General features: G+C 38.6%; 1 protein-coding gene across 1 annotated transcript in view; it reads left to right on the top strand.

Moving 5' to 3' along the window:
• ST6GALNAC3 (ST6 N-acetylgalactosaminide alpha-2,6-sialyltransferase 3) overlaps positions 1-12,702 on the top strand; it is a 219,430-nt gene extending 206,728 nt beyond the window's left edge. The window contains exons 4-5 of the mRNA XM_068200035.1: positions 2,743-2,850; positions 5,059-12,702. Of these exons, the coding sequence (XP_068056136.1) occupies positions 2,743-2,850; positions 5,059-5,245 (295 nt within the window). The 3' untranslated portion in view covers positions 5,246-12,702. The remainder of the gene's footprint in view (positions 1-2,742; positions 2,851-5,058) is intronic.
• Positions 12,703-13,093: the final 391 nt, after the last annotated feature.

Raw genomic sequence — 13,093 nt, 5'->3', positions numbered from 1 at the left:
TGTTAGCATAATAGCAAGGGCTGAGACATTGCTTTGCACTACAGTTTTATGGGATGATATTTTAAAAGGTATTCGGAGATTTATGGATTTTTAGGGACAGCTAAAATTGTTTTCCCATTTCTAATATTGCTTTCATTAGAATTTTGAAAGTATGTTTATGGTATCAGATGGTGTTACCAAATCATCCAGAATCTCTGCTCCTTAAGTATATTCCCTTCTATCCCTTTGTATCTTCAGAGGAAAAAATGGGATGAATATAAGTGCTTTGGTTTAAAGTATATAATCTGTATTCTGTCATGTACTTCATCTCCCAGGGAAGGTACCTGGGAACTCACTCTGCTGTTTTTATTTATCCTGCCAGTGCAGTATATAGATGAGAGGACTAAGGTCCAATGGTGTTAAAACAAGACATGAAATATTGATTAATTCTTTTTTTAAATTCCTTTTTCCTCCTGAGTATAGCAAATTTCAGATGCTCCTGTCAATACAGTGTTCTCCAATAAACCTCCATTATTGGAAGGGTCCTGATCTTCATCGTGTTCTTAAAAATGGTTATTATGATTCTAAAATGCTTTGAAAGCTCAAGGCCAGTGTTTTTCTGGTGCAAGAGCAGAAAGCAAGTTAGAAGAAATGCAGCCTTTTATCATGGCAGAATGTTATTTTGAAATAACATGAATTGGATTGGGAATTCTCCCTCCTAGACAGTAGCAGGACATTCTGGATGAAGAGATGAAGATCCTGATGGGGCAGATAAACAGCTGTACACTTTTGTGGCTATAAAGCTGTCAAAAGTAGAAGCACAATTACAGTTGGTTTCTGCTTAATGAAACATGGGTGTTTGGCACCCTGCCTTTATTTTCCACTTGTTGTTCTTCAGTTTAACTTAACCCTTTACGTATTATTTCCAGTATGATCTTTACAAAAGCAGCTAAACAGATACTTAGCTGTTTCCCCAAGGGAAAGGATATTTCAGGAAAGGCGGGGACAGAAGTTCACACCAGCTCAACCATGAAGGATGACAGACATGGGCAAGGAAGAGAATATTTAACTACTTTCAGTGTTCTTGGACTCAGCTCTGGGAATTGAGGCAATTGTTTTTCACTAAAAAAACCAAAGGTTTATTTAAACTGGAGTGTACTGGAGTTCCTTTAGGAACATAAAGCTCTTGGAGCTTTTCTAGTATCCATAATAGAAGGTATTACACAGAGAAGGAATTTGAATCTCAGACCTGTATGTGCCAGGTAATTGTCATGATAAAGGTTGCACAACTACATTTTCACCCATTGTCTTAAATAGTATTTAGTTCAGCTTGAGCAAGGAAGTAACACAGAATCTGTGCCAAAAGCCACTGATTGGTATTTTATGCAGGAGGAGGGAGGCAGGAGACCAGAGTACACTCTTGCTCTGAACCAGGAAAAAAACCATCCGGTTGGTTCTTCTGCTCACAGGGAAGTTTGGGCTTATAGGCTGCGTAAATTGCTGTAGGGTTTTGTTTTTCCACATGAAAATTTTATTCCTATATTTTCAGAAGATTTTGTTGGTGGCAATAACTGATTTGCACATGGGCTTACTTGGGAGTTCTTTTACAGCAAAATTTAATTGTGTGCAAACGTTAGGCTGCTTTAACTTGGCATGGAGAACAGACTGCTCCCTGCCATACCCAAAAGCTAAGAGCTTACAAGTGTGGCAGAAAGCTCATCTATCCCCTCCTCTCACTCACACCCAGCTCTATTAAAGTGCTCTATTAAGATGGTTTTGTGGTGTCTTTCTTTGGAAATGGGGCATTTAAAAATAATTTAAAGATAATTATTTTCACTGATTTCAGTCAAAGTGAAAGCAATACATGCACAAAGCTGGACTTCAGCCAGTTCATAAGCAGCAAGGGCTGAGTGTGTTTTCACTACTGGTGAGGTGTGAAAACAGTGAGTCTTGCACGCCCACGTTATCCAGGTAACTCCATTGACTCCCAGTCCCCCATTGGTAACATTCGTGTGAGCAGAGCAAACAGGATTTGGTTTGTGGTTAACAATGCATGTGTTGGCTCAACCATCCAGTCTGTGAGCCAAATCCTTTTCCCATTGGTGCAGGTAATACTTCTGGGCTGATTGAATATATCTAGTCATTTGAGCAAAGACTGTCAATCTGGGCACTATCCTCTTGTGGTTTTCTCTCTGCTATGGTAGCTTGAAGAATGATAACACAAAATTAGGTAAAGGGATATGTGCAGAATTTTGGTTTACAAGGCCTTATATTAGATGATTTTGTACCAAAACATCCTTGGAAGTTTCCTAACTGTTTGAATTTTCAGGTCGAGGATAGCCCACTGCAGATTAAGATTTTACTTGTAGAAGAAGATGGTGCCTACTCACATGCACGCACCGCAAATTCCAACAGTGCTTTATGTTTTGGAAAACTTTATCTCATTTTACTAACTCCACTAATTGCTGTCTTTCAGATGAGAGGTAAATAAATGAAAATAAATACTTCTCTGTTTTACTGGAGATGCACTGTTTGACTTCAAGTATTTAACATGTTTTGTTTTTTTTTCTGTGGACAATAGCTGGAGGCCCCAAGCTGGGAAGAATGAGAGCACATCTATAAATAATTCAGAGTAGTTGTATGGTTTTGACAGATTGTCAAGCTGCTTAATGCCTTTTGTCCCAGGAAATAGATTGTATTTCTTTGATAAAGTGTTGATAATTTCTCATTGCAATTTGTTTTGTGTATGTTGTATTTTTACAGAGTCCAGTCAGGTTCATATCTCAGCACGGGTTGGTTTACCTTAATTTTGGCTATGGATGCCTGCTATGGAATTCACGTCTACGGGATGATAAATGACACCTACTGCAAGTAAGATCAAAGAAAATTATTTTCATGCATCTACAATTCTGATGTCTTGTCAAAATTTCACAATTGATTTTAATATCATAAATCCAAAAAATGGATCAGGCAGTCATTTCCCAGTGTTTTGCATTGATGTGACACTATTGTCAGCATATTCACTCCTGATATGGCATGTGCTCTTGATAAAATAAAAACATTTACAAAATCTAACATCAGATGTCATAAGGAGCTATTTTTAATCAAAGATCTTTTGCAGTTTTTGAATTAGCTGGAAATAAAGTATGCTCATATTCTTTTGATAAAATGTATTTGCTTACATTGCTAAAACAAATCTGTAGAGGAAAAAACTCATACATTGTTTTCTGAATACCAAATACACCTGGAAGTGAAATAAAATGATTAGCCCAGGATAGTTACCTGAAATTACATTTCACTACCGTTGAGCAACCTACTTGAACTTTCTCGGTTATATATGGCTTGTTTTGAGTAGTAGAGGGTTCTAATTAGATAATAAAACAAGTCCTGTGAGCTTTATCACCATAAACTGACATAAATTCCAACCAACTACTGTTGGTGACCTTACAGTGACAGTGGATTAATCCTATGGTCAGAAGTATAACTCTAAACACAATTTTTAAAAGTCCAAGTTAAATACTTTAATCTACTGTGTATAGTAGAAAAATATATAATGAAACTATTCCTCATTCATTCAGAAAAGCAGGAAATGTCATGAACAATGTATGGTACTAGTACATACACATCTGTTCTTCTGTACCTAACCTGGCCCATGTCCTGCATGTAACCAGTCCAGTGCACCACGAGCTCCTGAAGTCAAGCCTTTGTGCAGATTCTCTCTCACAGTCACTCCAGTGTGAGACTCATTGCTGGCAGAGCCTAAAAAATGTCACAAACAACAGAATTTGAGTCACAGCTGTTTAATTAGGATATCTTAACATTAGAGGCTGACTTTTTAGAACTTGCAGATCTCACTGATTGAGTCATCCAGATGGAATGAACAGAATGAACATATGTTGTTCTTTGTTTATGAAAACACACGGTAGGCACCCTGGGATGAGGGGTGACAGGACTAAGGTTGTCCTCAGAGAGCTCAGCCAAGCTGGCATTGCATAGCCCTGATGCAAAACCAGTCAACAGCATGATAGCGCTGTTGGCAGCAGAGAAGTATGTCCCCTTTAAGCTGTGATTCTGACTGGATTACCTACTTCAATTGGATGTTACTCTAATAACTGCCCCATTCAGCCAGTTCAAGAACCAGTTTCAACAGCTAGGACTATCCAGTGAGAAGACTTTGCTTAGGGAGGGAGCCTTGTGGGCTGAGTTATCACAGCTTAAATAAAATGTGCAGTGCCCGTAAGAGCCAGCCCATTGGCTTTTCACTGACTGGTACGATCAGTGTATGCTGAGAGATACACTGAGCTTCTTCTGCCAAAGGAAAATTCCTAGAAATCGTGATGGAATGAAAGCCCTTGCAGTTTAGCAAAGGAGTTCAAGTGCTGACACATGGACAGGATTTCAGATCATTCATAGGATGGTTTAGGTTGGGAAAGACCTTTAAGATCATGGAGTTCAATCGTTAACCCAACACTGCCAAGTCTGCACTAAACTGTGTCCCAAGTGCCACTTTTGCACATCTTTTAAATACATCCAGGGCTGGTGAGTCAACCACTTCCCTGGGCAGCCTGTTCCAGTGCTTGACCAACAACCTTCTGGTGAAGAAATTTTTCCAAATATCCAATTTGAACCTCCCATTATGCAGTTTGAGGCAATTTCCTCATGTCCTGTCACTTGTTCCTTGGGAGAAGAGACCAACTCTCTCCTCATTACAACCCCCCTTCAAGCAGTTGTAAAGAGTAAGGTCCCTCCAGAGCTTTCTTTTCTCCAGGAGGAAGACTTCCAGCTCCCTCAGTCGTTCCTCATGGGAGATGTGCTCCAGACCCTTCACTGGCTCTATTGTCCTTCCCTGCACTCACTCCAGCACCTCAGTGTCTGTCTCGTAGTGAGAGGCACAAAACTGAACACAGGATTTGAGGTGTGGCCTCAGCAATGCTGAGAACAGGGAACAATCACTGCCCTACTCCTGCTGGCCACACTGTTGCTGATCCAAGCCAGGATGCTTGTATCTTGTATTCAGGTGTATTATATATTTATGTTTTTCTTTGAAACAGTACTGAAGTATATCTTTCTTCTCCCTAGGTCAGAAGGCTTTCGCAAAGTTCCCTACCACTATTACGAGCCAGGAAGAGATGAGTGTGAGGAATACTTTCTCCATGAAAATGCTCCGTATGGAGGCCACAGGTTTATCACCGAAAAGAAAGTATTTGCTAAGTGGGCCAAGAAGCACACAATAATATTTACACATCCCAACTGGACAGTGTCTTGATACTGGTTTACTTAACTCTCCCTTAACAGCATATTACAAAAATGTCTCAGTTTACAATAGTTTTGCTTACATCTGGCTGGCCTTTCTCAGCCTAGGTAACACTAAACTAAAAGCCAGAAGACAAAGAGGGTGGTGGTTCAGCTGTTAAGCAAAATTAATCATCTGTGGAAGGCAGACACATTGTTTGTTATTTCTTAGGGTTTTAATCCACACTATGCACTTTATACTTTAACTGGATTTTACTTCAGGGCAGGAGCAGTTAAAGAACAGATGAGATTTCCTGTATAAACAGGTGCAAACAGAGAGCATGGTGGTCCTTTGAAAATTGTCCATCATCTCAGATATTTAAAATTATTATTTGTATCTCATCTGCTGTACTGAAGCACTAGTTCCATTTGTGGTATCAGTAGAAATTTTCAACAAGAGAAATGTGAGGAAAATAACAGACCTCCAAGGTCCAGGAGTGAGTAAATTTTAAAAACCAACACCTGAATATATTGTTACACAGTATATTGTGAGCACTTGCATATATGGTAAGATTAGAGATGAGCTAAGCATGGTTCTTGAACTGTACCCACCACTTGAATGAGAAGATATACCTACTAAAGACTCCTGATTAATTCATAACTTCTGAAATGCAGCTTCCTTCCATCCTGGTCAGTCTGCACCATCTGGGGCTATGTAGTTTGTGCTTTTTGAAGCTGTTGTCCCACACTTCAGCTCCAGCAGAATGGCACTTGGCAAAGATTGTGTTTTGCAGCCCATGATAAACCTTTGGCTGTTGTACCAAGCCTGCTGTCAGTACCCAGGCTGGTGAGTGTAAAGTTGTCTCATTAATATCTCCATTTACTACAGTTGTGCATTTGACTTGCTCCAACATCCAAATAACAGTGTTTTGACAGTATTTCCCATGCAGCCATAATAATTTATTTTAGATCTCCAGTTTCTCCATCTTTAAAAACAAGGGTAGCGTCTATCTACCTCACAAGAGAGATGTGAGGACTAATTTAATTTAATTTAAAGCATTTTCCTGATGCAGAATGCTCCAGATCATTTATTCTTAACACAAAAACAATAGTACCTGTCATTTATTCTTGTCTGTTGGGTATTTGAAGAAAGTGACAGTGTGTCTGGCTCTGATGGCAAATTGTTCTGTGCATCCGCTTTCCTACTGAGGATAATTTGTGATACTGAGTTCTATCAGTTTTCATTGCTTCAGATGAAGTTGAAAGAACTCCCCATCTCACAGTATTATCTGCACATTAAAAGACAGTTCAAGAATCTTAAAATATACTCATCTCTAGTTTAAGTATGTATTTCCAAGCTTACTGTCATGGAAAGTTTTCAACTGCAGCAGACTCATTTGTAATATGACCATAATTCAAATACCCATGTGAGTTTTATTTAAACTGTATTTAAACTAATGCTTTAAGTTTAGAAAATGTCCTATGAATATTTTAACATCTAGAATGTCAGATTCAACACTGTAATAGCCAATACTGTGAACACTTGAAGGAATTATGTGTGGAACATGTCACACAGGGTTTACTCACACTGCTTAAACATTTACCAACAGGAAACTTTGTATGCTTTTGTAAATCAAGAAAAGGGGAAAGTGAAAAACTATTTTTACATGTAAGTATTTGTATACTGACTATTTCCTATTGTATATTTGTATATATAAATCTATATTTTATATGTTCATTGCATATATATCCTCTCATCAACAGCCCCAACTCATAGGATGGGGAGAAAATCTCTTCCTCAGTATTCTTCCTCCTGATCATTTGTTTCTTGTTCCTGTTGACAGGTGATTCCAGGGTATCATCTCTGTTGCCCCTTTTATTTTCTACCATAAATGCAGCTCTCTGATTTTTTTTTTTTTAATATAGCTCAGCTTTCACTGCTTTCTTTAGTATTCTAAGTATTCATTCTGGTTGTCAGACAAAGGCTGAGGCCATGCTTATGATCTTGGATAAACATCTATATTCAAACACAGGCTTTGTCCCAGGTTTCTGGCATGACTTTATGTCTCACCTTCCTGTTAGGAAAAGGAGAACAATAGTATTTTCCTACTCCTTTTCTTGACTGACTTTCTTGAAAGCTTTTGAGATGAGTATTCCCATTTTCAACTTATTTGTATGATGCTTTGAAGAAAATGTACCCAAAGTGTCTGAAAATTACAGGCAATGCTGTGATATACAAGTAATCAAAAGTGGCTGTTTCTTGTCCCCGGAATTTAAAATCAGTTGTATGCTGATACAACATGGGATGAAATCAAAAGGGGGGAAAAAGGTCATGGTTAGAAGAAGAGCTGTAGTAGAAAAACCAGATTTATCACCATACATCTGTTCAGTTCACATAGGTGGCTGGATATGTGGAAAGGTAATATAAAATTGTAAGGCAGAATTTGAAAAATGCAGGACATGCAGAATTAGGGAGAATGTTCCACACATATTTTACAGGGCAGCCTGGGAAATCCTATCATTTTCTTGAGGGAAGAGGAACTGCAAGGAAGAACATCAGCCAATTGAACTTGTCTTTAGAAGGTTTCTGGGTTAATAGAAAACTGCTATGAAAGTGCTACACATGGAAATTGTTTGGACTGGACAGACTTCCATGGAAGTGTCCTCATGAAGCAAAGTGTTTCTCCCCCTGGGTGTTACTTCCCAGTGAGCATAAGGATTCTGCCTGAGTTGTGTTCTCCTGGTTTTAAAGCTTGAGAAAGTTTTTATGATAGTTAATACTTGCCAATTCACCATAAATGTATTGTAAAATACGTGCTTCATTCTGAAGCTCTTTGAAGAATGCTTGCATGCCGCATGAAGCACTGTCACAAAGGATAGCTAAGAAAAATACAGCTCTAAGAACATCTAAATGTACACAAAATTGAGAACACAATTAGAGTTTGGGCATCACAGAGCAAAATAAATGTGTTACTCTCTGCCTGGATTTGCACTTAAGAGCAGATTCACGTTAGAAACATTGCAGCAGGCTTCATTCATACTAGAAAAAATTAACATCAGTTCTCTTAGATAAATGGGCCTGTCTTTAGCATGTTAAATGCATATTTACATGATTTTTATTGTATGAGTAACTGTGACCACTGTGTTAAAGATGATTCTACAAAGAAATTACTTGTTTGAAATCTGTTAAAACCCAGCTGTGGTACTAAAGAAAGAATGTCAGTACCAGGATGTATATAAGGGATCTTGGTGGTTCACCTTCTGAGAGCAGTTAAGAAATCAGCTGAGAATCACTTATTAATTCTTTAAGATAAAACTACTACAGTTTACTTGAATGTAATCATATCCTAATTGCTTATTCATTCAAGCAGTCCTATTTTAATCAACTACTCATGAATATAAAACAAGCAGGGAGTTTTCCTGAGGTTTTCAAAATGCATTTTCACATTGCTGCTAATAGAGGAATGCTCAAAAATAATTTGGCCTTTTTTTTTTTGCCATCATAAGCTGAGTAGTCATCAAAAGTTTCTTTTAAAATATAGGCAGATTTAAATAAACTTTTTTTTTTTTAAGAGGGGGGAAAAAGGCATAAATGGTTTGGTTTTAATAAACATTTAAATGTTAATACTTTATGTTTTATGTTACATTACCTTCTGATTTTTTATTTTCAAAGTAGAAAGTTTTAAATAGGAGCAGAAGTTTTCATTTTAAAATATTCTTTTTGGCTGGCTAATTACTATTCATAGATAAATGACTAAATAAAATAGTGTTGTTTTTTCTTTCCAAACTGACATAACAGACATCATCCCAACCTTTTCATCCCCATTAGATGTCCAGATCACATCCTTCTGCTTATACCAAAGCCTCTTCTCAGAAAGAAGAAAATTAGTTTATATATCCAGCCAAATTCCCTATCCATCTGGGCTGGGAGGCTCCATCTGCAGACAGCTCCTATCAGTTACATCAGTAAACGGGGAGGACTTATGGAGAGCTCTACTTAGGAGCAGATGGTGTTCCAACTTCTAAAAAATGCCCCTAAAGTGCTTTAGGCAAGGAGTACCCATTGATCTCTCTTGGAAATACTTTACTAAAGTAGTGTACAGTTTCTTCAAATGCCTTTAGCTCCTGTGTGGAATAATTGTCCTACTCTTTTGAGTAGGAATTATCAGCAGTGGGAAAGCACGCCCTTTACAGGAAAAAAAAACGGAGGCAAATTCTGTGTTGTTAAACATTTGCACATAAACACCACCAGGGATGAAGAAGTCAGCCTGACACAAATTATCTGAACTCTCACTGATTTAGGAATCTCTGAGGACTCTCTTCAAAACTAATGGAAGTGGCTTTGGCAAGTTCATGAATACAGCACCTACCCCAGTAAAATCCTTGCACTCCTGGGTGCCAAGGTAAGCAGTGTTTTGTCTGGGAAGTACCAAAGCACATAATACTTTGCAGAATTAATAAAGAGAAGCCCATCCAACTCGTGGAGGGCTGATGCTGATGGTCTTCCATTATTCACCTGCTAGTGGGCTGGACTGAAGTAGGGCCCCACACAAAGATAGCTGGTAGCAGAGCACAGATGCTCAATCAGAAGACATATCCAGGTAAATAAGAATTAAGTAAATAATCCCTTGTGAATTATAACTGGATGATGCTCTTAGTAAGTGGGAAATCAGAAGCACTTTACATATTGATGCTTAGAATTTGCTGTCTTTTTTCTGCATGTATGTCAGAAACTGTGTGTCTTTAGTTGTGCTGAAGCAAGCCTGGGATGTGTTTATGATGAACCTTAGGGTACCCACAAGAGTGAACCTCGGTGTTAGTATCACACAGGAGCTGTCCGTGGGCATTGTGATGTACTGTGAGCAACAGTCATATATTTACTAAAAAAAGTCCTGTTTTTCCTGACTGTATTTAGTTCCTTTGGGGAGGAAATGTTTCATTTTCAACAGATGTGTTTTGTTTCGTTCCTTCTTTCCTGAGAGGATGCACAGGAATGAAACTTAACCATAGAGCAGTGAAGCCGGCCACCAAATTGATTTATATTTTTCTGGCTATTGCTGTGATGTGTATAGCTGAAGACATAGGGAAGGAGGAAGCTTTTTCTAAACCTTGTCTAGCATAATCTGCAGAAGATTGTGTGTCTGTTCTGGATTAGAGTCTCCTAGGCAAACCCTCTAAAAGGGGCTGAAGGAGAAAGAAAAGCTCTCTCTCAATTGAAAGAGAGGACTTCTGTGGAAGCCATACTAACACGTGTAGTACATCTGGGCCTGCTCCCCCAGCTTTTGTAGGTCCCCACCCAGCTGCAGCTTTGGGCCCTTTCCAGCCCCAGTGGAGAAGAATTCTCCGTCTGATTTAGGCAGCCTGTGATCCACATAAAGCCTGCCCATCCATCCCTTCTGTGAACCAGGAGAGTGCTGAATCTGCCCTGGGGCTGCAGTGTCAAAGCAGGGACAGCTTCCCAGTCAGCAGCGTGATTTGCTTGGGGCACAGTCTCACCTCAGGTGCTGAACTCAGTTTCTTGGAATATGATAGGAAAGATATCACTGGGTTTTGTTATTGTTTGTTTTATTAACTCACAAAGAGTTACTGTTTCATGAATGTCTTACACAGCTTATTTCATGTCTTTTTTTGCATTGCTTGCTGCTATTTCTGGGAATTCCTCAAAATATGCAGCTGTCAACATCTGCCACTGCTGTTCTGATTTACTGGAAAGAGACTGTAAACTTGGACTAGTGCATGTTCTTACCTTGTATTATGCATGATAGCATGTTACACATTTTATTCTCCACTATAATAAATATTGTAAGTTTTGTGTAAACTTAGTTCAAGCAGCAGAAGTAGTACTTTTTCTTTTTCTCATATCATGTGTTGCCCAGAGCACTTTGCTGGAGCTCTGTAAGTGCCATTAGCAGCTGGCAGCAAACAAACTGTTGAAACCAGTCAGGAAATAATTACTAAATTTGACATTTTTCACTGAAATATCAGAAATAGTTCAGCTTGCTTTTGTGAACCTACTCTGGCACTCACAATCACAATTCTGTGTTCTGTTCTAAGGAAATCTCACACCCCGAGTGTAACTTGGGAATGACTTTTTTGACACTGATGTTGTTAAGAGGTTAGGAGGGCAATGATCCCTAAGTTTTTTTTATTTACAGAAGTATCTTTTTACTACTAATTGAACATGTGGAAGACTGGCTAAGATGCCCGCAGAGTTTTTAATAATTTTGCTACTGAAAATAGTATTTCTGAAGATGGTTGAAGGAAAAACAAATTGTGTGCTCACTGCTCTTTTGGCTGATCACCTGCACCCCCCTCATACACAGACACACTCACACACAATGCAAACACCTTGAGTGTCTGCAAACACAATGGGTGTCTGTAGGGAAGGTCCCTTTTTTGTCAGGTAGGGGCAAGTAAGAACAACTAAGACTAATCTACATGGTAAATACAGCTTATAGTACTTGTTGATTAATGTTTATTCTGTGTATTTCCAAAGCCTGTGTCTGTGTTAGCAAAGAATTAGCTTAGCTGGATAAGATCTGTAGCCTGAAACCGTTGGTGCTAAGGACCTGATCTCCACACTTACCTCTAGTTTGATCCCAGGGGCTGAATGCCACTAGTGACTGGAGCACATCCTTTGCTTCCATCCAGAAGGACCTTATCTGGTGCACACACTCAGGAACACTCTATCATGCAAACTAAAGCTTATTAAGTGAGGCCACTGTACTGGACTGTCCCACAGGAAAGTGGAATTCCTGCTAGACCATCTTATAACTCAGGCTTTGCAAGGGTATTTTTTCCCATGGGTATTCTTCTTTCAAATTTGAGATCTGATTCCTCCTGTCAGACCATGGGAATCAAGGGCTCCTAATTATTCCTAAATTTACCATCCAAATGTGCTCCATAAATTAGGAGTGTGATATAGGACAAAGTGATCCAACATGGGTGCAGCATGGTAAGTGCTTTGTTTGATGAAGAGTTAATGTGATTCTGCTTGTGGATGCAATTTTATCCTGAACATGCTGGGTGCTTGCTAATGCATGTATTGTTTTTATATAGTGCAAGACACATAAAAATTCCCTTAATCATTTTTCCAGGGTAATTTCATTCTTGTGGCCTTCCAGTTGTATCTGTATATGTGTGCATATATGCATTTATATACAGTGTGCAAGCATTCTTCTGTTCTTAGAAAGTTGCTACTGTATGCTGCTAACATAAACTTTTTTAGGTGGTTCCTGTTACACAATTTATTACTTGTATTCTTTGCTTGCTTTTTGTAATGCTGACAAGTGTACTGATAGCAGATACCACTGTAGACTAAGAAAAACTTTCATACCATTTATACTTAACTTTATATGTTTTGCCATGTGTTTTCTTGCTATATGTTACTTAGTTTTTGCTCCTGTTTGGAGAATGTGCTTCTGTGTATTTGCAAAATTGTGCCTGGATTATTTTAAAACATGAATAAATGTATACAATTTTTGAATTGTCTGACATAATTTATGCATGATTTTGTGCAAAACGCTTTTATTCTTGTTTATGTATACGCCACTATAATAGTATCTGACAGTTCACTGAACCCAAGGAAACAAAGATCTTTTTTCTCATAAGTGTTATAAATAGCTGTACACACTTTAAAGACATTTTAAGGCATCTGCCCTAAAAATACTCAGTAATGCTGGATAAACTGAGCCACAAAACCTACACTTGCAATAAGTCATGATTGTATTTCTGTATGTTAAAACACATTGCAGGCACAAATGCCCATTGTGGAAAAGCTCCATTGGATCCTGGTCATAAAGGGCACGTCCTTGCCAGAGCGTAGCGGTCTCAGGGCTGAAGCCACTGAAACCCCAGGAGTGGACACTGAGCACACGCTTGA

The sequence above is a fragment of the Anomalospiza imberbis genome, chromosome 9, assembly GCF_031753505.1.
Source record: "Anomalospiza imberbis isolate Cuckoo-Finch-1a 21T00152 chromosome 9, ASM3175350v1, whole genome shotgun sequence".
Classification (NCBI taxonomy): Eukaryota; Metazoa; Chordata; class Aves; order Passeriformes; family Viduidae; genus Anomalospiza; species Anomalospiza imberbis.
The sequence above is the reverse complement of the archived record's forward strand: the minus strand, read 5'-3'. Positions and strand labels throughout refer to the sequence as shown.